Source organism: Protobothrops mucrosquamatus, unplaced genomic scaffold (genome assembly GCF_001527695.2).
Source record: "Protobothrops mucrosquamatus isolate PMUCROS unplaced genomic scaffold, P.Mucros_1.0 scaffold479, whole genome shotgun sequence".
NCBI lineage: Eukaryota > Metazoa > Chordata > Lepidosauria > Squamata > Viperidae > Protobothrops > Protobothrops mucrosquamatus.
Genome location: NW_015386799.1, coordinates 173,623 through 199,533, shown reverse-complemented (window position 1 = coordinate 199,533; position 25,911 = coordinate 173,623). Strand labels below are relative to the sequence as shown.

The 25,911-nt window shown below is 41.0% G+C and overlaps 1 protein-coding gene across 1 annotated transcript in view; it reads right to left on the bottom strand.

The window, feature by feature from the left end:
* The window catches only part of MYPN (myopalladin), a 66,005-nt gene that overhangs the window by 3,743 nt on the left and 36,351 nt on the right, over positions 1-25,911 (bottom strand). The window contains exons 9-18 of the mRNA XM_029284266.1: positions 22,511-22,880; positions 20,415-21,011; positions 16,256-16,400; positions 9,885-9,977; positions 5,629-5,850; positions 3,731-3,880; positions 3,352-3,434; positions 2,659-2,785; positions 1,908-2,115; positions 226-391 (exon numbers count right to left, since the gene is read on the bottom strand). Coding sequence (XP_029140099.1) covers positions 226-391; positions 1,908-2,115; positions 2,659-2,785; positions 3,352-3,434; positions 3,731-3,880; positions 5,629-5,850; positions 9,885-9,977; positions 16,256-16,400; positions 20,415-21,011; positions 22,511-22,880 — 2,161 coding nt within the window. The remainder of the gene's footprint in view (positions 1-225; positions 392-1,907; positions 2,116-2,658; positions 2,786-3,351; positions 3,435-3,730; positions 3,881-5,628; positions 5,851-9,884; positions 9,978-16,255; positions 16,401-20,414; positions 21,012-22,510; positions 22,881-25,911) is intronic.

Sequence of the window (25,911 nt, the reverse complement as noted above, 5' to 3'; positions counted from 1 at the left end):
TACCCTGAAAGCATTTTAATTGTGCTTTATAGGAAGAGATGCATGGGGTATAGAGAAGCCATATTTAAATGTTTCAGAAGCTGATTGTGAAGTGCTTCAAGAGTTATGCATACTAAAAGATGCTACATGTTCAGTGCAAAATAAATCAAAAGTTTGGGTCAATAAAATCTCACATCTCACCGTTTTAGACCACCAAAAAGCACTTTCCAAAAACCCCATGCTCACCTCATCCTTTCCCTGCGGGGAGGTATGGTTTCATTGTCCTTCTTCCAGAAAAATATTGGGGGTGGCATCCCAATTACCCTACATTCTAATCGGACGGGATGTCCTTCTGGCACCCCACAGTTCTGTAGCCTCTCTAGTATCACTGGGGGTTTTTTAACTTCCTTTTCTGAAAAAAGAAGAAAGAAACAAATGGATTTATTTATTTATTTTGACCTTGAAATGGTTGAAATGGTTCAAAATGGTTTCTGCAAGACTGTAAAAAGTTCTGTGTGTGTCTGCTGTCTGCAATATGAGGATGTGCATCTCTCTCTGTGTTAAAAACTTCTAGGCTGGCTGTAAGTATATAATCAAAGCCCCACCCATTTTTTTCATATGTTGTCCCTGATTGGCCAAACCTAAATTTTTGAATAAGAATATCCAGTTTACTCAGTATGCACCTTGACCCTATAAACTCTGTAAGATCTTCCTGGAGTCTTATTTCCTTGCCAGCTCTTTAAGGAAGATCAGGTCAAGAAACAGACAATAGGAATGCTATTTTATTGTTATAAGGGTATATTAAACAGAATATTGAAAGCCTATCCAAAATCTTCACTGCCCCATTTTTAGGACCACACGGTTGTCTGCTCTGAGTCTCTTTCCCACACGTTCTTCTTTCCCAGGTCTGAGGCCAGATTACTCTACACTCCACATTATTCAGAGGCTGTGCATTTTCTACAATGGAAAAGAGATAAAATAGTAATAATAATAATAATAATAATAATAATAATAATAATAATAATAATAATAATAATAATAATAATACCCTGCTCAGGCAGGAACCCTACACCATTTCAGACAAATGGCTGTCCAATCTCTTCTTAAAAACTTCCAGTGTTGGAACATTCACCACTTCTGGAGGCAGGTTGTTCCACTGGTTAATTGTTCTAACTGTCAGGAAGTTTCTCCTTAGTTCTAGGTTGCTTCTCTCCTTGATTAGTTTCCATCCGTTGCTTCTTGTCCTGCCTTCAGGCGCTTTGGAGAATAGCTTGACTCCCTCTTCTTTGGGGCAGCCCCTGAGATATTGGAACACTGCTATCATGTTTCCCCTCGTCCTTCTCTTCATTAAACTAGACATACCCAATTCCAGCAGCCTTTCCTTATATGTTTTAGCCTCCAGTTCCCTAATCATCTTTGTTGCTCTTCTCTGCACTCTTTCTAGAGTCTCGACATCTTTTTTACATCGTGGTGACCAAAACTGGATGCAGTATTCCAAGTGTGGCCTTACTAAGGCATTGTAAAGTGGTATTAATACTTCATGTGATCTTGATACTATCCCTCTGTTAATGCAGCCCAGCACTGTGTTGGCCTTTTTGGCAGCTGCAGCACACTGCTGGCTCATATTTAAGTGATTGTCCACTAGGACTCCTATGTCAGTATTCTAGGTGTTTTGGCCATCTTAACAACTGTTCTCCCCAGAGCTGGATGACATAAAGATTTGGGGTTTGGCCAGTGACATCCCACCCACTGCGAAGAAGCTCTGGCTCTTGAATTCACTCAAGCTCCCCATTCATGGTACACAATTCATTAAGATAATGAACATTTCCATAGGATTGAATTTTCAGCCACAGGGGTTCTAGTTAACGAAGTACACAAACGGTCTAATGCTCAGGGTGGATGAAGAAGAACATCTAATAAAGACTTACCTACAACAGACAGTTCCAAGCTGAAGGAATTTTGTCCTGTTTTGTTGGTGGCTATGCAGGTGTAGATTCCAGCATCACTTTGTCTGAGAGGATCAATAAGTAAAGAATGTACTCCATTTTCTCTGACCAGCATTTTATGAGTGGCATCGGGTAACACAGGCTTGCCATTCCGAAGCCACATCAGATCCGGTGGTGGTAATCCACTTACCTAGCAGAGGACAAAACAGTCGTAAGCAAGCGACATACTTCTTCATATTAGCGAACTCTATTCCAAGTTCATTGTTCTTGTAGAACAAATGATGTATGAAAGCCAGGGAAACGAAATCGTATTCTAGGCCTGGATCAAAGTTTATGGTGAACCGTAATTGGTTGTATAAGCCTACATTAACCATGGTTTGTTAAACAATAGTTGGCTCAGATACAAATGCACCGGACAAACCCCAAGCATGCTGCTTGTGACGTGCAAACTGAATGTCAAAGAAATAAGCATGTACATCAACTGGAACCCATGGTTAATGAGAGTCACCGATGGATGCTTTTCATGGCAGCGTCTGACATTTGTTGTAATGCCAGGGAAATCCACCATTCGCTTTCCTTAACTTGTCTCAAATGAAAGCTACCTGGTTGTGCTTGTGTTCTTAGAGAATATGAGCAACGAGTAATGCAAATAATAATGCACTATTACTAGTGCACCCCCTGCACCACCTATGCAGGCGACTAAAGAAAGCCCCTCCCCCCCCGATCCCAATACCTTGCAATCGAGTCTGCAAAGCCGGTCTTCATGGGCTACCATGTCCCCGGGTGCCTGCAGGAAATATGGCCGGAAAAAACGTTCCTGCAGAGGTTCCCGCTCTCTTTCTGATACACGGGACCTTCCCCTGCAATTCAAACACATCAGCATATTGGATAGGGTGGGCAGGAAGAAGTGCTTTTAGGTAAGAAAACACGGTCTCCTGAATGTCACTGTGTCATGTGTCTGATTAACGAAACACTTAAAAGGACTTTCAGGCATATTTTTTCCTAAAAGCATTTATTAAGGTTACAGAGACGTCAGTACAGCATGGTGGAAATGCTTAGGTCTGGCTTCTTTTCCGTTACGCATATACATTCTAAGCATTTCCCCCCCCCCNCCCCCCCCCCTTATTTTGGGGTCATGGTTCACATCTTCCAATCAACTTGGAAGATGTGGTTTACTTCAGGTTTCTTTTTCCCTGGCTATCCTTATTCTCCTCCCTTTTTCCCTGTTGCCTGGTTTAACTATAAAAATACCAGACAGTTCTGCATATTGTCAAAGCAAGAATATACAGTATTTGCAGCGTTGACACACTGCTTAGAAACTAAGGATCTCCAAACTTACAACTTGAATTTGCCAAATAAAACTCATGCTTACTTCACAATCTATGCTTTAGCGCCAGATACTTTTTAAATTTTATTTTATTTTTACCTGTGAGACTGGATAGTTGTTGATAATCTACCCCGCAGTGGAGGAGTCTGGACCATCAAACGACCAGAGCAGCTGATTCTTCCCTGCCAGAACATGCAAGAGAGAAGAAACGTTATTTGTTCATCCATCGTGCATGATTCATTCTTCATTGCTAGATCTCATTTGCGATACTTAAGGCTGATATTTAAGAAACAAGGCAAAAATCATAGTTTTATAACTATAAATCTTATACTGCAGTTATTGCCATTGTTGCTAAGATTCAAAATCAACTGATGGCACTTAAACAATCATTAAATATGACTTTCAAAATGTATGCGTCTTTCTTCATTCTCTTAAGCTTAAACAATGTACGTATATGTATGTATATAGGAATTTGTACCTGAGGATTTGCAGCCATGAATGTATAGTTTCCATCATCATCATTTGTAGGAGCCTCAATATGTAAAGAACAAGTTCCATCCTCTTGTCGAATCATTTTGAAATGTCCATTCTTCTTTGATATCTGTTTGCCATCCTTAAACCAGTACACCTGGGGGATTTTTAAAGAAAGATCTATTGTAGCCTTATTTTATGATATAATCCTATGTATATTGACTTAGAAGAAAATCTCATTGAATTCATTGGGATTATTTATTTGAGAGTAAAAGGATTGCATGAAACAATGCAGCAAATAGATTCTCAATTCAAGTTTTAATTTTGCAATAAACTACTTGAACAATGGGCCCTATCCAACAAAATGAGTTTCAGTGTGGAGAAAAGCAAAGTTTTACATTGAGGCAGGAAAAATCAATGGTACAAGGACAGATTAGGTGAGACCTGGCTTAAAAACAGTAACTGTGAGAGGGACCTTGGAGCCCTAGTGGACGATCACTTGACTATGAGCCAGCAGTGTGCAGCAGCAGCCAAAATAGTTAATATAATCCTGGGTTGTATAAACAGAGGCATAGAATCAAGATCACATGAAATATTAGTACCGCTTTATAAAACCCTAGTAAGATCACAAACTGGAATACTGCAGCCAATTTTGGTCACCATATTACCAAAAAGATATTGAGAGTTTGGAAAAAATTCAGAGAAGAGCAATTATGATGATCAAAGGCCTGGAGACTAAAATATACAAAGAACAGCTGCAGGTTTGGCTAGTTTAAAGAAAAGAAGAAATAGGGGAGACATGATAACAGTGTTCCAGTATTTGAGGGGCTGCCACAAAGAAGAATGGGTCACGTTATTCACCAAAGCACCAGAGGGCAGGACAAGAAACAATGGTTGGAAACTGATCAAAGAGAGAAGCAACCTGGAAATGACTCTGATCCACCAAAGAAACAATATTTTCTACTTCTTAAGTCTTCTTAAATCTCTCCTGCTTATCTGCATGGCCCCCAAACCTCCAAAATAGAGTATTTATTGTAATTACTGATTGAAAAAAAATCCTAACTCTTCTCTTATCATCATGGTGATCTCCAAGTGTGTTAGATTTCAGATCGTATGACCTGCAGAAATTATAGACAAAAGCCATGCCCATTGAGAGTTAATGGGAGTTGGAAGGGCACTAAATTGGGGAAGTGTTTGTTCCCCACTGCATAACTGGGCAATGGCTGATGAGCATCATATTTCCTCCAGTGTGCAATTAAGAAGGAGCTACACGTGGTAACATGCCTCCTGTTCATCTATGGAGTACAAAAATGAAGTGGAAGTAAAACACAGAGGCCATATTTGTATCAGCTCTCCTAAAACACAATGGTACAACCTAAGAGACAGGATCTTACCATTTAATAGGAATTAGAAATTGTCATGGCTTCCACAGCACTCTGTCCTTTGAATATTTAGAGTCATAGGCATGGCTTGCCTTTCTGAAAACAAAATCTGACTCTGATCCACCAAAGGAAAAAAATAGTTGCTGCTTCTTAAGTCTTCTTAAATCTCCCGCTTATCTACATGGACCCCAACCCTCCAAAATAGAATATTCACAGCCACCTTTCCTTGCATTCTGCAAATACAAATGTCTTGGGGGGGGGGTGAAGCTCTTTTTATTGGACTAGATCAGGGGTAGGCAACCTTGGCTTTTTTATGACTCGTGGACTTCAACTCCTAGAATTCCTGAGCCAGCATAGCTCAGCTTGGAAACCTCTCCCTTTCCCCTCAGCATGGCTGGCTCAGGAATTCTGGGAGCTGAAGTCCACGACTCATAAAAGAGCCAAGGTTGCCGACCCCTGGACTAGATCAAAGCAACTAACAGGAGAAATTGCCGGGAAGTGTTCTGCTGTTTGCTGGCCCTACCTTGGGTGTGGGGATTCCAACAGTTTTGCAAGTGAATGTAGCTGGATATCCTTCCATGACACGGAAATGCTTGAGTCTCTTGTCAAAAATTGGAGCGATGCATTTGCCGGTGGGGATCTCGTCATGTTGAATGTCGTCATCTGATTCATCCACCGGGGTACGTTCAAGCCGAAACTCTATTTCATTCATTAATCTCTGCTCAAAATTGGAAATTTTATATTCCTGCAAAACAACAGTTGAATCAAGTCTACATATCTCACTGGAGGCTAATACATATTTCTTGGTATATAGTTTCCCCTCCCCCCAGGTAATGGCCCCCATATGGCCAAAAACAATCATAAATAGATTCAAATTATTAGAGATTCAACGAACGTAAACCATATGAACAAATAGGGTGGGGCTAAGTGGATGGAAAACCTCTTACTCTCTTCATTTGCGCATTGCTCCAAATAATAGGAGGAATCGCCTCCCTAAATGTTTGTCATAGGATTCCATCAAAGAATAAACACAACTACCTTTTTTCATCTCTAATCCAAGGATGATTTCAGACAGGGGTCTTCAAACTTGGCCCTTTTATGACTTGTGGACTTCAACTCCCAGAATTCCTCAGCCAGCATGCCTGGCTGAGGAATTCTGGGAGTTGAAGTCCACAAGTCATAAAAGGGCCAAGTTTGAAGACCTCTGATTTCAGATTAGACCTTTGAATAGGGATGCTTCCAGATGCATGATTAGAATCCAGTAATCAACTGAACACTGCATTTCATAGTGAGGAAGAGATTGTACCTTCTTCTCTTGCCAACAGGCAACACTCCTTCTTCTGCAGCAATAGCCTAGATAAAGATTTGGAGATGACTGTGGGTCTCACCTACCATCATTCAAAAGGTCTTCAGTGGGGCAACATGTGGCCACTTTTGCAACCCCCAAAATAAGTTCAAGTTTGCTGGAAATACACCATTTTGAAAATGAAAACCCATGAAATATGGAGCGTAAACTCTAAAATGGCTATGCTAGGGTTTATTTCTTAAAACCCATGATCCCCTCCCAGTGTGTGTGGGGTGGCTCCATCTATCTTGCAGCCTCCAGCATTTTGGAAAATCCCTTGAGACCAAAAAGCAATTCTTCTTATTTCAGGCCAAACTCATATTAGAAGTGTAAAAAAGTGTGAATTTATTACATTGTGCCCTTTAATCAGTTTATTTGATGACAATAATTCAAAACAGAGTCCTGAATGAAAAAAGACAGACATCATTATTTTTCTTGTTCTTTCAATAAAAGGAAGAAGCAGAGTAGAACTGTCAGGCTAAAGAGACATCAATATTGCAAAAGAGGAATTCAAGGAACTTAAATACTTTGTAAAATAATTTCCTTCTTTGAAAACAACAGATAACACATTTAAAGGAATTTAATTCTGAGCAACAATGAAAAAATCACATCACTATTTACAGATTTCAGTGCAAACACTGATATTTTTGGAAGCGTACAAAAGGGTTGCTTTTTGTCCAAGGTCACAAAGATCTTATAAATGGAAAATAACAACAACAAGCAACTTCACTCAAGCATAACAACAAGCACGATACACATACAAATAAAGCAATAATCTGCTCAAAATAGAATAGGCAATCTGAATGTTTACCATGAACATGTTTTTTTATCATTTCCTGTTTGATTAATTCAGTACAGTATTTCTCAACCTCAGCAACTTCAAGATATGTAGACTTCAACTCCCAGAGTTTCCAGGCTTAAGAAACTTAAGATAACACAAATTAAACATTTTCTAATCCACTGTTTTTACTTGTCTTAATATTGTTTGATTTCAACTTTGTCTATTAATGTTGAGATAAGGAGTTGAATCTCTGTCTTCTTTTGATTCCAGTAAAAGAAAATGAGGTGAAGATACTCGATTCATTACCATCTTTTTAAACTGGTGGAGGTGGGGGATTGTACCAAGTGGAGCTATTGGTCTCAATAGCTCCTCCCTTTTTGTATATTTTTTTAAATTAAGACTTTTGAAAAGAAGATAAAAACTAACAAGAATAGAAAAAGTGAACCTAGGTGTCCATATGTCCAAGAAAATTGAATGTATATCTCTACTTGCTCTTACACTGGGTAAATAATAATAATATCAGCAGGATGAAGTTCAGGGTAGGCTATCTTGTACCCAAAATGTAGGAGGTTCTAAATGGAAATCTCCCCACTGTACATATGAGTGGGGAAATCTCCCCACTGTATATATGAGAGCCCTTACTTCTCAATTTAATCAGGATCATAGAACAAGGAGTATCATGTTCAACTATCCCCATGAGATTTTCTTACTCGAAACCCCTCTCTCACAAAAAGCTGTTTGCCTGATGGGGAAATCATAAGACATTTCCACCCCATCAATGTTTTCACCCCTAAAGCACTCCCTTCAGAAGTCATTTTGGGACAGTCCACATTTAATCTCACATACCCATCCTGTGGAATGAGCTTGTCATCCCCAACCTTCCATTTTTTGCTTCTTCTCTTGGTTGCTCTTCAGACAAGGAAGAGAAGAGCCCAAGAACGGAGAGGGGGCATTAATAAAGTTAGTCATACCATCCTTGTACACGTCATCCATCTAGAAGGACCCTTTGTGATGGGAGGTGAGGCAGAACTGATGGGAATGAAGTCCTGGAGAAAAAAAATTCACATTCTTTCGCTGGGGAGAAGCCTGTTTCCAGATCTTCCTTATTGCACTTATTCTGACTCCTAAATAGCCCTTTAAAAGGAATTGTATGCGGAAGATGACACATCTGTGAAAAATGCAGCCAGAGGTCCAGCTGCTAATTGGGAGTCCTATTACTTTCAAGATTATTAGGTTAACTCTGCTCCGTGGCTGCTCCCCAGTTGGCAGGCAAACTCCAGGCCTATAAGATTTCACCTTGTTTAATTTTGTCTTTCACAAAAGATATCTCAGCAGATTGCTTTAGAAAATGAGCCAACTCTCATCTCAGTTGCTTGCTTCTCTTTGTTGTTATGAAACGCCTTTAAAAGTAGGAAAGCAAAATTGCCAGTCTCTGCCAATCAAACATACGTATTTATCCATAGTAACAATTTTGAGCAAAATCAGTAAATAGTAAATATAGCTATTGCAAACATTATTATTGCCTTCTGAGGTAAACCTCCATTATCCTTAAATTTAATGCCAGCATAAACCAGGGTTGTCCTACATCTCTCAGAAATCTGCTCTCCATAATCTTTTGGTGCTAGTCGTACTTTATGATTTTACACAGAGGTGCCTATAGAGCATGGTCAAAAAAGTCAACATGGCAGGCACAACAGTATGATCAAAGCTTTACCTGTTTTTTATGTATATCATACATAAAATACACATAAAAACAGGCAGACTTTGATCACACCATTGTGGCCACCATCCTCACTTTTTATCACCCCCCCTAGATATCCCTGATTTTTAGTTACAGACATCCTGAGGTATTTTATTTTTAGTACTGTAAGGGATTGAGAATATTAGAAACAGAATAATATACATGGCAGCAAACCAGAATGCTACCTTGGAACATGGAAGAAACCTGGGTAGTTATAATGCTCATACAATGATTTCGGTAATATATAGATTTTGCTGAGGAATTACAACATTTTTGGCCTATAGAAAATGTCAAAAGAATGTCTATAGTACGGGTGTCAAACTCGCCACGTCACGTTATGTGTCATGACGTATCGTGACTTTTTTTTGCATTGCCCGAGCTGGGGTGGCACGGCCTTTGCATGGATGCATTCGGCCTGCAGGCCGGTAGTTTGACACCCCTGGTCTATAGTATGGACTCAGGCTGGGGATTCTTAACTGCAGTGACGGCTGCAAACTGAAAACCTGTAAACTGAATATGCATCACAATAAAAATCTGGAAATGTTACTTACTTTGGAATATAATGGATTGTGAATCTTAACAACAGTTGAATTAACAACAGTTAACTCATGAGCTGCTTGAATGCTCTCTAATCAGAATGCAAACACACTAAACTATGTTTCAACAGGGTTTTCAATTTGAACATTTCTTGTGGTTTGTGAAATACCTTTGCTTTGCATCCAGATTTCTGGTAATGAACATCTTTGGCTGCTATTAAAATACTTACCATGAATAATCAAGGATGATCACAGCTCATTTTAATGTAAGAAACCCCCAACCTCATTTCAATGGCAGAAGCTGAATTTCAGGTTTTGCATTCTACTGAACATATGTACATATGAGGCACACATGTGTGGGAAAGGAAGGCTGTACCTGGGATACTTCCTCAGCGGTAAACTTGAAGGTTGGGGAATGAGGGCTGGGTCCCTGAAGCCCGCGAGCCAGATTTTCATCATAGGCTGTTTTCTGGCGGAGGGAACGAGGAATGAGGAAAATTGCGTGAGGAACAGGTTCTGAAGACATTTATGGGTATTATTTTATTGAAAATAAATCCTGGAATTTTCCAATTTCCCAGATCTGAAACTGATTCTGAAGCAAGCCTAGATGGGCTTCTTTTAATAAAAGAGGAAGAGAGAAGGATACACAGACCATTTTCAAATTAGTGATTTATGACCTCTTATAGCATCACTCAGCCACTGCTATGGAAATTAAATTACAAACTAACCTGTTTTATTATTGATATATTGCACAGCACCAGCACTGAAAAAAGTGACTTATGATTGGTGCTCACATTTATGACTGCTACAGCATCCCTGCGATCACAGGATAAAAATTCAGATGTTCAGCAACGGGCATGTATTTATGATGGTTACAGCATCCTGGGACAATGTGATTGCCCTTTGTGGCCTTCCCAGCTAGCTTTTAACAAACAAAGTCAATGGGGGAACCTAGATTTGCTTAACAATTGTATCATTCACTTAGCTGCAGTAATTTGTTTAACAACTGTGGCAAAAAAAGTCATAGAATCAGACATGACTCATTTAACAACTGCCTTGCTTAGCAGTGGAAATTCTGGTCCCAATTGTGTTCATAAATCAAGGACTACCTGTGTACAGCACAGTAAGTTACAAGTGTAGAATTGCCTTGGGACGTTTGCTTGAAACTATGAGGAGAATAATAATCAGTCCATCACAATGGCGATAAAGGTTGTAACTTGGTGCTTCTATCCTCTAAAGCAGGGGCCTTCAAACTTGGCCCTTTTATGACTTGTGGACTTCAACTCCCAGAATTCCTCAGCCAGCGTGTCTGGCTGAGGAATTCTGGGAGTTGAAGTTCCCAATTCACAAAAGGGCCAAGTTTGAAGACCCCTGCTCTAAAGACAATCCCATTGGGTGTAATTACTCGAGTTGAATCCCAAGCAAGTGTGCATAGGAGTACAACCTTTGTGAACTTATACAACATGCCACACTCTCATCTATTGGTTCAGTGACTGCAGAATGAGGGAGGCTTCTAAAGGAGCCATATATCACTAATGCAAAACACTGGGTGATATTTTATCATCATCTTTTCAGCAATTTATCTTACTCTTTCCTTCAGCAAGCAGGAACTTTAGCTCCCTTGTTTCTGCCATCTGCTCAAATATGCCACGTGTTTGTGATTTACTAGAAATTATTCAGTAGCTCAATCCAAAGGAAGAGACTGAAACATTTATTGGCTGTGCCGATGCTAATTTTCACTTCTGTAGGGTTCCTTTCATTCTAGTAAGTCGGTGGATACGGAGAAGTTGAGACCACCTACAAGCATCACAATGTTGACAATGCTGGTATGTGGGGAGAAACATCTCCTTAGTCATCCCATAGGTATTCCTGAATCTATTTCACAATCTGTCATGTGGTATTTACTCAGTTTAATTTGGCTTGTTTTGCCCCACTTGGCCCTGGGACCTTTTTGCAGGAAGACAGCTCAGTTCTGGATTCTATAAAAATAGTAAATCTAAAAATATGAGGTCTCATCTCTTCCAAAATGCTAGTCACTTGCAAAGCCATCTTAGCTATGATTACAGGAAAGAGTTAGTCTCCAGCTAGGTTGACCCTGCATGCTAAAGTAGAATGACAGGATACCTGATGTCATTGGGCTATTAACCATAATTCAGTTCTATTCCAATTAACAGGTTTTTGCTCATGCCTTGTGCTAGGTCTGCTATTGCCACTTTCACATGGTGAGAATTCCTGGATGGGAGAATAAATCTGAAATGAACCTTTCAGTTTGGCTTCCAGACAGAGATGGGAGAGTAGCCTCAGCATTTCTTTTTTCCTTTTTCACATGTGAACTCAAGTCACAAAGGGGGTGAGAGGAAGCAAAGCCTTCTCCTACACTCTTTGGGGCGGTTCCAGTCTGGATTTTTATATATTTATTTATCAGTCTGCCAGCCAGCTCTCTGGGGTATTCATGTGTGTATTAAAAGAATCAAGATAGTGGCAGTATAATTGAAGCCACCCCGCCCCCTTTTTAAAGTTACATGTTGCCATCTTGACATTTTTGACCCTATCCTTGGGTCTAGCATCTGTCTGCTAGATCAGGGCTTTTCAACCTTTTCACCCATTGTACCACTTTTAGGATATGGCAATATCAGAGTTCCACCAGCCGCCTAGCAAGGTGTCAAAAACTTGATGACACCCCCCCAAAAGGGGAAAAAGTGATGAAGTACAGGTAGTCCTCGACTTACAACAGTTCGCTTAGTGACTGTTTGAAGTTACAATGGCACTGAAAAAAGTGCCCCCCAAGCTACAGCCGAGCAAGACACCTGCCTGCCTGCCTGGCCACACTCTTCCTCCTGTCCGAGGTTTTCATTGTTGTGAGCATTTCTGTTGAGGATAGGAAGCGGGGATGGGGTGGGGGGTGTTTGGTTTTTATTCCCCCCCTCCCCATCTGCTGGGTGGTTACAGCAGGTTTTGGTCACTTCACATGACCCTGGGACTCTGTGACCGTCATAAATATGAATCAGTTGCCAAGCATCTGAATGTAAATCAGAAGACCCTGGAGATGCTGCAACATTCCAGCTGATTCTGGGCTCAGCAGAAGCACCAGGATCAGTGCTGCTTTCCAGCTGATTGGTGCTTCTTCTGGGCTCAGAAACACCAGGATCAGTGCCGAGCTCCAGCTGGAGCCTGGTGCTGATCCTGGCGCTTCCACTGAGCCCTGACAGTCCCGAAGAAGCGCCGATCAGCTGGAAAGCAGCATTGATCCTGGCGCTTCCGCTGAGCCCTGACAGCCCTGCAGCTCCAGCCATCTCTCGCTCAGGCTTGTGTGGTGCCGCCACTGGTTCAGTTCATTCCCCTCCCCCGCTACCACTTTTCTAGGATGGTCGCGTACCACCTGCCAGGTGCCAATGTACCACAGGTGGTACCCGTACCACTGGTTGAAAAGCCTTGTGCTAGATTATTTGGTGAAAGAAGTGGCTGCCACACCTGAGTCTAGAGTTAGGTTAGGAAGACAATATTGCATAGTGTGCAAGCATGCCAAAACGAAGAGTATCCCTCTGCACGTTGGAAGCCTAGTTCTTTCTTTTCCATTTCTGAGTTTTCGTGAAAGATATAAGGCCAAATAAATAAAAGAAAACAATAGGATTGTCAAGCTATTACATGAACACAATGGCATGAATTACTGCACTGGCCTGTTCAAAAGAATATACCAACATTTGGCATTGCCTGGACCAGAAATAAGCAAACTTTGGGTAGTCTAATACCACTCTTCAAATTTGGACGGGAAGGTCACCAAGTGGATGCAGACAATCATATCGGTGGATGGGGCTGAACTGAGTATTTTTTTAAAAAAAAAACCCCAGTGATGTGTCTACTTTAGCTATAATGTATAGTAGCTTATATTTTGTACCTTGAGGAGGAGGTAACTTTGCCTTTAGATTAAAGCAGGCTTGGGCAAAGTGGCTTTTGAAATGGCTGTGGGGGGTTTCAATGTGGAGAATAAGTAAGATGACCTTGATGGAGATATGCAGAAGCTAGATGGAAAGGAGCTAAACCAGGATGTTCAGATAACATTCATAAGTGCCTCAGACTGGCATTGCCATAATTTACCGAACTATAAGAAGGAAGAAGAGGTATAGGACAGGACACTCAGATTGGCAAGATTCTGTTATTATAGCCCATCTCAACAAAAGTAGCCTTCTTGGGGATTTGATCTCCTGCTTGGGTCTACCTTGTAGGACTGAGACCTTGAGGTTCTATATTCCCCTTTCCTTGGTGATACCTTCTATTAGAGTTTCTGAGAAAATATCTGGTAGTACTGTTTGGAGCTGAGGAATGAGCTCCCAAGCCACCTCTAGTTTTGTATTCCTTGCCTAACAAATATATATTAAATACAGAAATAAATAAACAAGATCTTGTATACAAGATCAGTGATGGACCGGAGCAGGTGCACCGTTCTACTTTCTGGTACCCCTTTCAATCTTCCTCTGGTGCTTCTCTGGCAATTGCAGCAGGGACAGCTGGCAGCCCTCCATCTGGAGAAGACCCCTGCCAGAATGCCTCTGGGTCATGTTCAATTTCATTGAGGGCCGCATCAGCATTGCGGTTGCCCTCAGGGGGACGGGTGGGTGTGGCCAGGGTGGGTGCGACCTACTGGGTGGGTGTGGATGGAGTCGGTGTGGCCTACTGGGTGGGTGTGGCCAACTCTACATCGTTCGTGTCAAGGATGCCTGTGAGGGTCTGGGCAGGAATGGGACAGATCTGAGGGTCTCTGGCAGAAGGAGATGGGACCAGGGCAAGTGCCAAGGCATGGTCCACTGGAGGAGCCTCACTGTTCCTCTCAGGCCATGCGGGGGGGGATTATGGAGCTAAGACTGAATGCGTTTCAGCATAGATGGCCACCACAAAATTGTACATTGGCTCCCAGCTGGCCTGGGCCAGGGCCAAGGCAGCGGGGGCCGTTCCCTCACTGTTTCCAGGATGGCTTCGCGGGCCTCATGAAACCACTTTGCGGGCCGCATCCGGCCCCCGGGCCTTGTGTTTGACATGTCTGTTCTAAAGATATTCTGGGAAAAACTGGCAGTCCATTTCCTCCTGAAGAATAAACTTAGTACAATTCCTTGTTGTTAATTAAAAAAAACAAACTAATGGGAGACACAGTGATGTCTTCAACAACCTTGCTAAAAGCAAGATAGGCATCATCCTGAATATATAACTCATTACAATGGACTGTGCTGATAACAGCAGCTAAATATCAATATAATCTTGACTTAATGATGCCCAGTATGATCTCTTATTGATGTATATTGTTGACACACTCCATATTAAGCACATTTTTTTTTGTTTACTGCAATTTATGTCATTCCAAACAGGATTCTGAAATGTTTATATTCTTCCATTAGAAAATTGAAGTAGTAATCAATGCAACAAGGACCAGCATTGGCCCTTGCACCAGTGGAACAACAATAGGACATAGAAATCCATAACAGAAGGATTCCACTTAATACGAATCACAACAAGCCACAACAATATTTCTTGGAATAGCCAAGTTTTAATGGCTTTCTGCAAAACTAATCAGGTGATGCTCTACTGAGGAAGTGGTAGCTCTACTGAGAGAGGTCCCTGAAGATGACACTCCTGAAGAGGAGGAACTTGGAGAGATCCCATCATTCCTCATTTTACAGGTTGAGGAGAAGTCATTAAGAGAAGGTGGCCAAATTGCAAGCTATATAGGATTTTAAAGGTAATAACCAACATCTTGAATGGCACTCAGAAGGAAACCAGTAATCAACGCAACTCTCGAACCTATGGATCCCATCTCTACTTGTTGCATTCTGGATCAGTTGGAGTTGTGCACTGCAAAAGTCCAGACAAGAGGTGACTAAGACAGGAGTGACTGTGAGCAGGGCCTCCCAGACAAAGGCAATCATAACTGTCACATCAAATGCAATTGTGGAAAGGGCCTCTTAGCCATAGCGAAGGAACCATGAGCGTTATCAGGGCCCTCAAGTTACAAACTAAGCCCATGCAGGATGGCGCAATTTAATCCACAGTCAAAAATAGAAGATAACCAAAGTGGACCCCTAAATCATTCCATCATGCCGGGATTAAGCCTGATCCTGATCACTGTTCAGAATTTAAGAACCTCTAGGCAGTGAGATAGGACTTTCACCTTTGCAAGGTGAGAGAATTGTCTCGACTGGAAGTCATTGGAGTAGTTAGTGACTGAGTATGTATCATTCTCCTCAAAGTCAACCTGTCCCCTCATCAGAAGGGGGAAATGGCTGGTTCCAAGATAATTGAAATCATGCTATTTACAGCTCTGGTATAAACAACTATTAATTATTGACAAATCTGTATGCTTTAGACCAGGGGAGTCCAACCTTGGCAACCTTAAGACCTGTGGACTTCAACTCCTAGAATTCCCCAGCCAGCCATGCTAAAGTCCATATGTCCACAAGATACCCCTGTTTTAGACAAATCATGATATCCTATAATAAGTGATTGTAAGCAAGAAATATTCACATTCACTTTAAGGGATCAGTCTATAAAATCCTTCCCAAGTTTGGGACTTTGGAACAGGGTGTGGGAGTGCATGTCTTGGATAGAATTTTACCTCTTTTCTATGTCAAGTGGCTCCATTTGAGGCAATCAACACCTTTTGCCCATTGAATGCCACACTACGTGAGAGGTTTCCTTTTTCCAGGTGTAGCTCCCCCAAATGTTGACATTTCAGAAGCACACACATTTTAACAAACTGACCTGTTGACTGTGGAAAGAGTCATCATTCCATAAATGCAGCCGTTTCTCTAAATCTTTCACAACCATGGCTTTGTGATCTTTCATAGCATCCTCTGTTGATGATTGCAAAGGGTTGAGATTTTTCTTCAGCGTTCCATGGCTTCCCCTGTGAAATTGAGACTCAGTTTAACACCTGCTTAAGTACTGAATTAATCCGTCAGCTATTCCGAGGGGCAAAAACAAGAAGACTTGACAGTGCTGGAAGCTGACTCACTATCTCAGATGGCTTCTGAATCCTGTGATATCTCTGAGTCTTTATAGAACCCCTTTTCCATATGGCTTTTTGTTAAAAAAATCTATAGTGGCTCCACTATTTGGTCCTGTGAATTCATATACCATTTAGTTTACAAATGCTGAATAAAATTACACTAGCAATGCAAATATAGAATAGAAAGAGAATCTAGGTATGCTTAAAAACACCTAGCAATGCAATATTATACTAGATCAAATGCCATCGGCTGTTATCATTATTGCTATACAAGTTTAATTTTTTAATGCTTTTTGTGCCTATATAAAAAGCCATATGGCTTTTTTCTTTTTTTACTAGAGAGGTTGGGTTGATGTATCATGGAATCCTCCTCATGGACTTGAAGCATGGACTTTTAAGACACAGAACACAGAATCATAGAGCTGGAAGGGACTTCAGAGGTCATCTACCGGTAGTTCAATCCCCTGCTCAAGGCAGATGACCTTACACCATCTCAGTCAAATGGTTGACCAGTTTACTTTTGAAAACCTCCAGCAATGGAGCACCCACAATTCTGGAATGCAACCTTTTCCACTGGTTAATTTCTCACTGTCAGAAAATTTCTCCTTACTTCCAAGTTAGATCTCGCTTTAACAAGCTTCCACCCACTGAATCTTACCCTGCCTTCTGATGCTTTGGAGAATAAGTCAGTTCCCTCTTCTCTCTAACAGCACCTCAAGTATTAGAAGACTGTTATCATGTCCCCCCCGATCCATCTCTTCACTTGGCTAGACATACTGAACTCCTCAACAGTTCATCATACGATTTAGCTTCCAGATGCCTTATCATCTTTATTGCTCTTCTCTACACACTTTCTGGGGTCTCAACATTTTTTGGATCACGGTGACCAGTTTTTAAGAACAATCTTTCAATACATTAAACTAGGCTAAACCCTCTAAATCAGGGGTCTTCAAACTTGGCCCTTTTATGACTTGTGGATTTCAACTCCCAGAATTCCTCAGCCAGACACGCTGGCTGAGGAATTCTGGCAGTTGATGTCCACAAGTTATAAAAGGGCCAAGTTTGAAGACCCCTGCTCTAAATATTGTGGGACTAGAACTCCCATGACTCCTGCTGGCTAGGATTTTTTTTTTATTATTGAAAATTTTATAAAATTTTTACAATATAAATCCCCCCCTTCCCCAACCCACCCTTCCACTCCCTCCCCCCTCACTTCCCAGTGCCAATCACAGGGTTAACAATAAAATAATCATACTCTAACATTAATCAACTATTAAAATAACGTATCTATAACCTCCTTTAACTCTCTTTTAAACAAATATACAGTTATTAAAAACAATAATAATAACATCACTTTAATAATTAAAAATAGTACTAAATAAATTATTCTAACTTTTATACAACAATAATACTCTAAAATTCACTCAAAAACCAAATGATATTTTTTGGTCCCATATTTACGCTCAATATAATCTATCCATCTTCTCCAAACCAAAATATATCTTTCTTGTGAATAATCCTTCACATAAGCGGAAATCTTGGCCATTTCTGCTAAGTTCGAGACTTTAAGTGACCATTCTTCTATAGTGGGTANGTTCCGTTTTCCACTGCTGGCTAGGATTGATGGGGCTGGTGTCAGTAAGTTTTGGAAAGCCACATATGTTTTAACTAGGCAAAAGTAAATGATTCCAACAGAATGGCTGGATAGATAATCTCCAGGGCAGCAGGTGCTGTACATATGATTTCTCAATCTCATCTAGTTGCTGAAACAGAGACTGTCCAATGCTGCAGTATAAATTACAGAAATCTCCCAATTTCTATCTGGGAGAACGAGGAAATGGATGAGTTCAGCATCTTGACTGAATATCTGGAGGGTACACTTGGAGCTCATTTTACTTAGTTATTTTTAAACAGACACATTTTGATCCTGGACAGTTTCCATTTAGAAAGAAAGAAATTAACTATTATGCAGGGGCATGACTGGAATCTTTTATATTTTTACTCAGATTTCAACCCTTCGATGAAGGAGATGATGATGATGAACATTTGGGGAGTCAGTGATAGGCACTGGAGGGGTAACCAAAGCCTTGTCCCTTTTTATGTGCCTGCAACGCACATGTCAAAACGGGGTGGGGCTTCAATCACCCAATCATCCCTCCTGGTTTGACCCTGCTAACCTCCCTGGGAACATCCCAATCGATGGGGCTGACAGTGGTGATTGGATATTGTTATATCCTATTTTTAGTTCAAAAATCCCTGGAAGGAGCTGCACATTTTAAAACATAGATTTTACAAAAGCAAGCCCGCTCAGATAAGGTAACACTGAAGCAAAGGAGCACTAAAAGATAAAATCAGAAAGCTACAAAGGCAAGAATCAATCCAGTGTGAAGGTTGGTTTTCCAAGAATGAGGACACTGGCAAGCTGATAAGAGTTGGTATTAATAGAAGTTGCTCTAATGCTCATGGCAAGGCAGAATCAGGATGTCCTGAGAAACTGCTTGAACAGAGCGACAACCCTGCCATTAAGTGTATGTATGAATTTATAGTCATTGATATAGCAGCGTTCATATTTAACTATTCCAGAGGTGATACATTTCCTCCTAGGCTCAACTTTTATTGATTGACTTTTATTTATTTGTTTGATTTATATCCTAATTTTTGACTCAATGATACATTTAGCGAGTCACGTTGTCACTGTTTCTTTAAGGACCCAAAGGATAGTTTTTGGCTATTTGGCACATAATGTGAATCCATTTTATTTTTTTTACTTTTGTTTTAGAGTGATGGTCAAATCAGACCAAAGAAAATGAGATGGAATGTACTGGGTAAAACATAAACCTCTGAGTTAGTTCCCCCCCCCAGCCTGCTGCCTTCTAGAAATGGATTATATATTTCTTACAGCCCCCAATCAAGTCATTTAATGTTATGTTGGGATGTAAGAGAATTATAATTTGATACATCTGGTGGGACGTTATGTTGTGGAAGGTTCTCTAGATGACTTCTGCAAACAGTTCAAACAGACTTAAACAATAATAACAAAAATATGGAATTCTGCAGAACAGCATAACAAAGGGCTGTCCTCTGTGTTTAACTGAGGAAAAAGTATCTTGTGAACCTTTGGAAACAATTCAACATGATTCTCCAAATAGTCCAAAAAAGGACTATTGAAAGGACCACTGAATTGAGTGGGAAAGAATAACCTCATCTACAGCTTTAATCATAAATAATGAAATCACACTATTGCAACCACACATTTTAAATTATATAATATCCTCTCTTCGGTCAAGTCAATTTCAGGGAACAAAAAAAAAAAAGCAAAGATGATCCAGGGGTAAGTGTAAGACAGACATGTCAAACACAAGGCCCGGGGGCCGCATGCGGCCCGCAAAGTGGTTTCATGTGGCCCGCGAAGCCATCCTGGAAAAAGTGAGGGAACGGCCCCCGCTGCCTTGGCCCTCCAGTGGACCATGTGAGGCTCCTCCAGTGGACACTTGCCCTGGTCCCACCCCCTTCTGCCAGAGACCCTCAGATCTGTCCCACTCCTGCCCAGGCCCCCACAGGCACTCTTGACCCGAACGATTTAGAGCTGGCCACACCCACCCAGTAGACCACACCCACTCCATCCACGCCCACCCAGTACGACGCACCCATCCTGGCCACACCATCCAGCCCCCCCCCGAGGGTAACCGCAATGCTGATGCGGCCCTCAATGAAATTGAGTTTGACACCCCTGGTGTAAGATATTAAGAAAAATAGGTAAAATTGTAATTGGAGAGGAGGAGGAGGATGCAAGGGAGAATGAGAAGACAGAGAAGGAGGAGGAGAGGAAAGCTACTTTAACTTACTGAGTGAACAGATAGCCAGATCAGTATATTTTCACTGACCTGATCATTCAACGTTTGCATTACTTACATAGCAGGTGCACCTTTAGGTAGGCCCATGGCGTTTGTTGGGGGTGTAGAAGGAAGGGCAGGTAGAACAGCACTCAGGAAAGCCACGGGATTCTGGATCCGACCAGTAGGAGACAGAGGTATAAGAGGCACATTTTGGGGCTGGAACTGGTTCATGTTAGACACAGAGAGCAGAAGTGGTGGCAACGTAGGTTCTCTGGGACTTGGAAAAGGCTGCTCCATTTGGTTTGTCAACCCTCCTGGAGCTTTTGATTGGGCTGGTGGAGGAGATACTAAGAAGCTTTCCTTCTTTGCCGTTTTCTGGGTTCCTTGAGGTAAATTGTTGAAGCTAGAAAGGCTACCAGCGGCTGAAGTGTTTTGAGATGCCAGGAACTGTTTAGGTCGGGTGTATGTGAACGTCTGCGTAGAAGGAACCTTGTTCTGCTTGTATGTAGCTGATGAAGGTTGCTTCTGGTGCTGGTGCTGAATGGGCAAAGTAGCAGATTTTCCTGGACCGGTGCTGAATAATGACTCTGGTGGAACTGGGTGAGACGGTTGTTGGATTTGCTGTTGCTCAAACAAGACCTGATTATGTAGTTGTTTTAACTGGGTGGCATCCCTGTATCCAAAAAATAAAAACAGATGCAATTTATATTATAGGATGCTTGGAAGGCATTGAACAGCTTTGAAACCAGATCAAAATGATACATTTTGCCTTGCATTTTCAAAGCTTTTTTTTTTTTTAGAGCAAGTAAAACCTGGAAGAAGGCACAACAAACAATTCAAAATCTGTATTGCAAACAGATGATGTCCCCACCTCCATGGACCTGAAATACTGTTCATTTTTTCTTTCCAGCCAGAAAGTCTATTAATCAAAGCTACACCTATTTCATCTTTTCTTCTGCCCCTTCACAGAATTTCAATAGTAAGAAGAAAATGTGGGAAAGGCAGTGGAAGAACACAGGGAGGTTACATTATAATCTGAATCTCCCAATAATTTTTTGTGAGCGAGGTAAGCAGGGACATCTACTGGGGGGAGGTCAAAAGAGTCAAGATGGCGGCAATGACTGTGTTATTCAAAGCCTGTCCTTCTTTATGTGTGTTTCAAGTGTCACGTCAATAAAAGGGTTGGACTTTGATCACACAGCCACAACCACTCACTTGACTTTTTATCTCCCCTTTGCCCACCCCGTTAAACCCCCTAGAGCAGTGATGGTGAACCTTTTAGAGACCGAGTGCTCAAACTGCAACCCAAAACCCACTTATGTATCATCGGGTGCTGGGTGGGCGTGGCCCATTGGATGGGTGTGGCCCATTGAATGGGCATGGCCTTTTGGGTGGGCATGGCCGTGGTGGTAACAGCAGACTGGGTGGGACTAAAAAGTTCAATCAATCAATTCCAACTTTGTGAGATCTTTTTTTTCCTGCGAGAAGTTGAAATTGATTGATTGATTGAACCGTCTTTTTCTTTTTGCACACGGCGGCAGAGGCCTAAAGCAAAAAGGTTTTATAAAACCCAGCTGAAGGCCTAGGACTGGGGTGACAGCACGCGTGCCCACAGAGAGGGCTCTGCGTGCCACCTGTGGCACATGTGCCATAGGTTCGCCACCATGGCCCTAGAGGCAGTCACAACAAAACTTCACCAAAAACATCCTAGTTTTTTCTTTGTAGGTATCCTTTATTCTTCAGGTATTACCAAAGAATCTGGAGACCTAATATTGTTCTATAGCAGGGATGTCCAACTTTGAGAACTTTAAGACCCAGCATGGCTGGCTGGGAAATTCTGAGAGTTGGTCCACAGGTCTTAAAGTTGCCAAGGTTGGATATTCCTGTTCTATGGCAAAATAATATTTCCAGATTGACAACATATTTCACTTCCTGCAAGCATGATGCTTACGTATTTATTCACAAGTAACTTTTCTATTACTCTGTGTTCTGATTGGCTTCAAATGTACAAAGATATTGAAGAAGTTAGGAAACAAAGAGCAACAATCTACACCTCCTCCGCCCAGGCGCTCAATGCTGTATTAATTTATGAAGTAAGAAGAGCTACATTGAACTTATAATGGGATGTCCCTCTGGCATTAAATATGTGCCAACCGGTATTTTCTTACTCACAGTTTAGGTTTTGCCAGGACGGGTGGTGGCTCTTTGGAGGGTGAAGAGGGCTCCTGAAGTTTAAAAGCCTGTCCATTGATTTTATTGGGAAAACTGTTTGGTCTGGCTTGATTTTTAAGTCCGCTTCCATCTTCTGATGATGTCTCACTTCCCTTATCATCTTCAGGGAGTTTAAAGTGCACACGGAGGCCAATTTTGGAACTTGACCGCGGCTCATTGTGATTTACCAGAACGCTTTCCAGTTTAGGTTTTGGAGCGTTATCTAACAACGAGAATAAAGGAGTGGACGCTGAAGGCTGGTGTTCAGAAGCCACTAAGCTGAGAGAACTTATGGTATGAAGAGCAGCGTTACTTGTTTGGTCCACAGGCCCTACAACAGAAGCATTGTTTGTTTGTTTATTTATTTAATAATTTAGTTATCTATCAAAATTGTATGCTGCCCATCTTGCCAAAAGCGATTCTAGGTGGCTTACAGACATTGAATAACATGCAGTATATAAAACATTAAAACAATAAATAAAGTTCTTAAATTTAAAAATTCAAGTTCATCAGCCACCTCCAATGTGCCACAACCCCATAATAGTAATAATAATAATAATAATAATAATAATAATAATGATGATGATGATGATGATGATGATGATGATGATGATGATGATGATGATGATGATGTTGGAAGGGACCTTGGAGGTTTTCTAGTCCAACCCCCTGTTCAGGCAGGAAACCCTATACCATTTCAGACAAATGGCTGTCCAGTCTCTTCTTAAAAACTTCCAATGTTGGAGCATTCACTGCTTCTGAAGGCAGGTTGTTCCACTGGTTAATTGTTCTAACTGTCAGGAAGTTTCTCCTTAGTTCTAGGTTGCTTCTCTCCTTGATTATTTTCCATCCGTTGCTTCTTGTCCTGCCTTCAGGTGCTTTGGAAAATAGCTTGACTCCCTCTTCTTTGGGGCAGTCCCTGAGATATTGGAACACTACTATCATGTCCCCCCCTCGTCCTTCTCTTTGTTAAACTAGACATACCCAATTCCAGCAACCGTTCCTTATATGTTTTAGCTTCCAGTCCCCTAATCATCTTTGTTGCTCTTCTCTGTACTCTTTCTAGCGTCTCAACATTAGGGACCAAGACTAGTTGGCCGTCAAGGCCTTTTGACCCACGCCAGGAAAGGCTCTTCTTCTAGACTTTCCCAACCGAAATTCCTTGGCTGAAAGGATCTGCAGCATGCCCCTTTTGCCAGCACAGGTGGTGGAGATGTCTAATGTCCCATCAGGGTGAGCTGATTTCTTAGATAGCCTGGACTTGTGCCCTGAAAGGTTGTAAAGGTGATAACCAACACCTTGAATTGGACTCACAAGTAGATTGGCAGCTTTCAGAACAGCATGTAACATGGGCCGTCCCGGCCCCCCCCCAAGAACTGCCTGATTCTGCTTGTTTTATCATGCTTAAATAAATCAATAGCAATAGAAGAAAATAAATATTGTTGGGTGAATTATGCAAACAAAAATGTACATTTTGGGCACAGATTAGGAATATTGAATTGATCCAAGGGCATCCACAGGAAGAAAAAAAAAGTCAGGATGACATCTGTGATTGTGTGACTAAAGTCTCATCTCTTTTGTACATGTGTTGTTTCCCCTAGATCCAGGGGTAGGCAACCTTGGCTCTTTTATGACTCGTGGACTTCAACTCCCAGAATTCCTGAGCCAGCCATGCTGAGGGGAAAGGGAGAGGTTTCCAAGCTGAGCCATGCTGGCTCAGGAATTCTGGGAGCTGAAGTCCACGAATCATAAAAGAGCCAAGGTTGCCTACCCTTGCCCTAAATTAATATAGAGGAAACCCATATTGTTTTTCTCAGTTTTCATTTGGCTTTTTTTATTTGAATATTGTTTTAAAAAATAATCAAGCATATCATCCATACCCATTGCTTGATTGCAAGTTTTCCTAAATTCAAAGCATTTGTATGCAATTTTCTCTAAATTTTTCCTATGGTTTATTTGCATTTTCCTGCAAATTTTTGTTCCAAATGGATCTTTCACAAATACATGATTTCTTCTGCAATTTTTTAATTGGCAAAAACAGTCTCGCAGGTACCTCTAATTGCTGTTGATGGAGCAACTGTTTTGACAGATTGTGGTTGGGGTGCATTTTCCCCCTCCACTCATTTTTTCTCCAGTGCCATCTGTGACCCAAATATATAAATTAGATCAGAAAGTGGATATAAATTGAATAATCAGCGAGAACTGAAATAATCTGACTCCTTAGAAAGTGGCATAGTTGTTGAAAACAATAGACCGAGAACATCTATAGTTAGTTAATCTCTCTGTATCTCCCTAATCCTGTTGAACCTATTTGGGAAAAGAGTGAAACATAAATCAACGTTGTTTATCCTAACTGACAGAAAATGGGTGGATCCTTATTTTCTCTCCAACCAAAAAAGACAAAAGAACTCCATGGAAATATGGATAATGACAAATATTTTAATCAATCCGTTTAGTGTTGACCTATTTTATTTTGTTACGTGCTGCTGAATTTTGGGAGGGTCAACAATTCTTCCCTATTCTCACAAACCTCTTTTTACAAAACAGTTTCCACAGTTCTGGAAATATTTACTGAAATCTGAGTTATGGTCAACCTTTTCTGAAATGGGAGGGCAGGCAGAAAGTCACTGTTTCTGTATCCCAGAATGTCAGGGATGATTTGATATATGCAACACATACTAATGACTTAGTAACTCAATACACACTAAGCCACAGGATGGTATTGATTTGATTTATTTTAGTTCCAGACTTTATGATTTGTGAAAAATGGTTTTGTAGCTTAGCACAACATGTAAACATGGTTTAATAAACAAAGTGTGAAGTGAGAACTCAACAGTTTGTAGTCTCTGTTTTTGGACAGTCTAAATTGCAGGGCTTTTTTTTGTCATAGAACGCCCAGAACGGAGTTCCGGCACCTTTTTTGTATGGAAACTTGTAGGGTAGGCAAGGCAAGTTGTATGACATGTGTAAGTTCCGGCACCTTTTTTTTTTTTTTTAACAAAAAAAGCACTGCTAAATTGTAAACTTCATCTGGCTTAAAACCTGAACCTTCACTGAAATAAATATTCTTGTCTGTTTATTTTCTTTAAATCTAGAATTTCCTCCCTCCCTCCCTTCCTAGACATTATAAATCTACATTTAAAATGATAAAAATATAATGAAACAAGGCTGTTAGAGTGCATTTACTTATTTATTTATATTTCAGAAGCTGCTCAAATCAACGGTGACCCTGGCTACCACATAAATTTAAAAACAAGCCCACAATACATTTTAAAAATCATAACGGGGAACAGCCATATACAGTAAACAAACTCAAAATAGCTGAGTCCAGGGTGAGATGCATCCCAGCCCAGGATCTGATG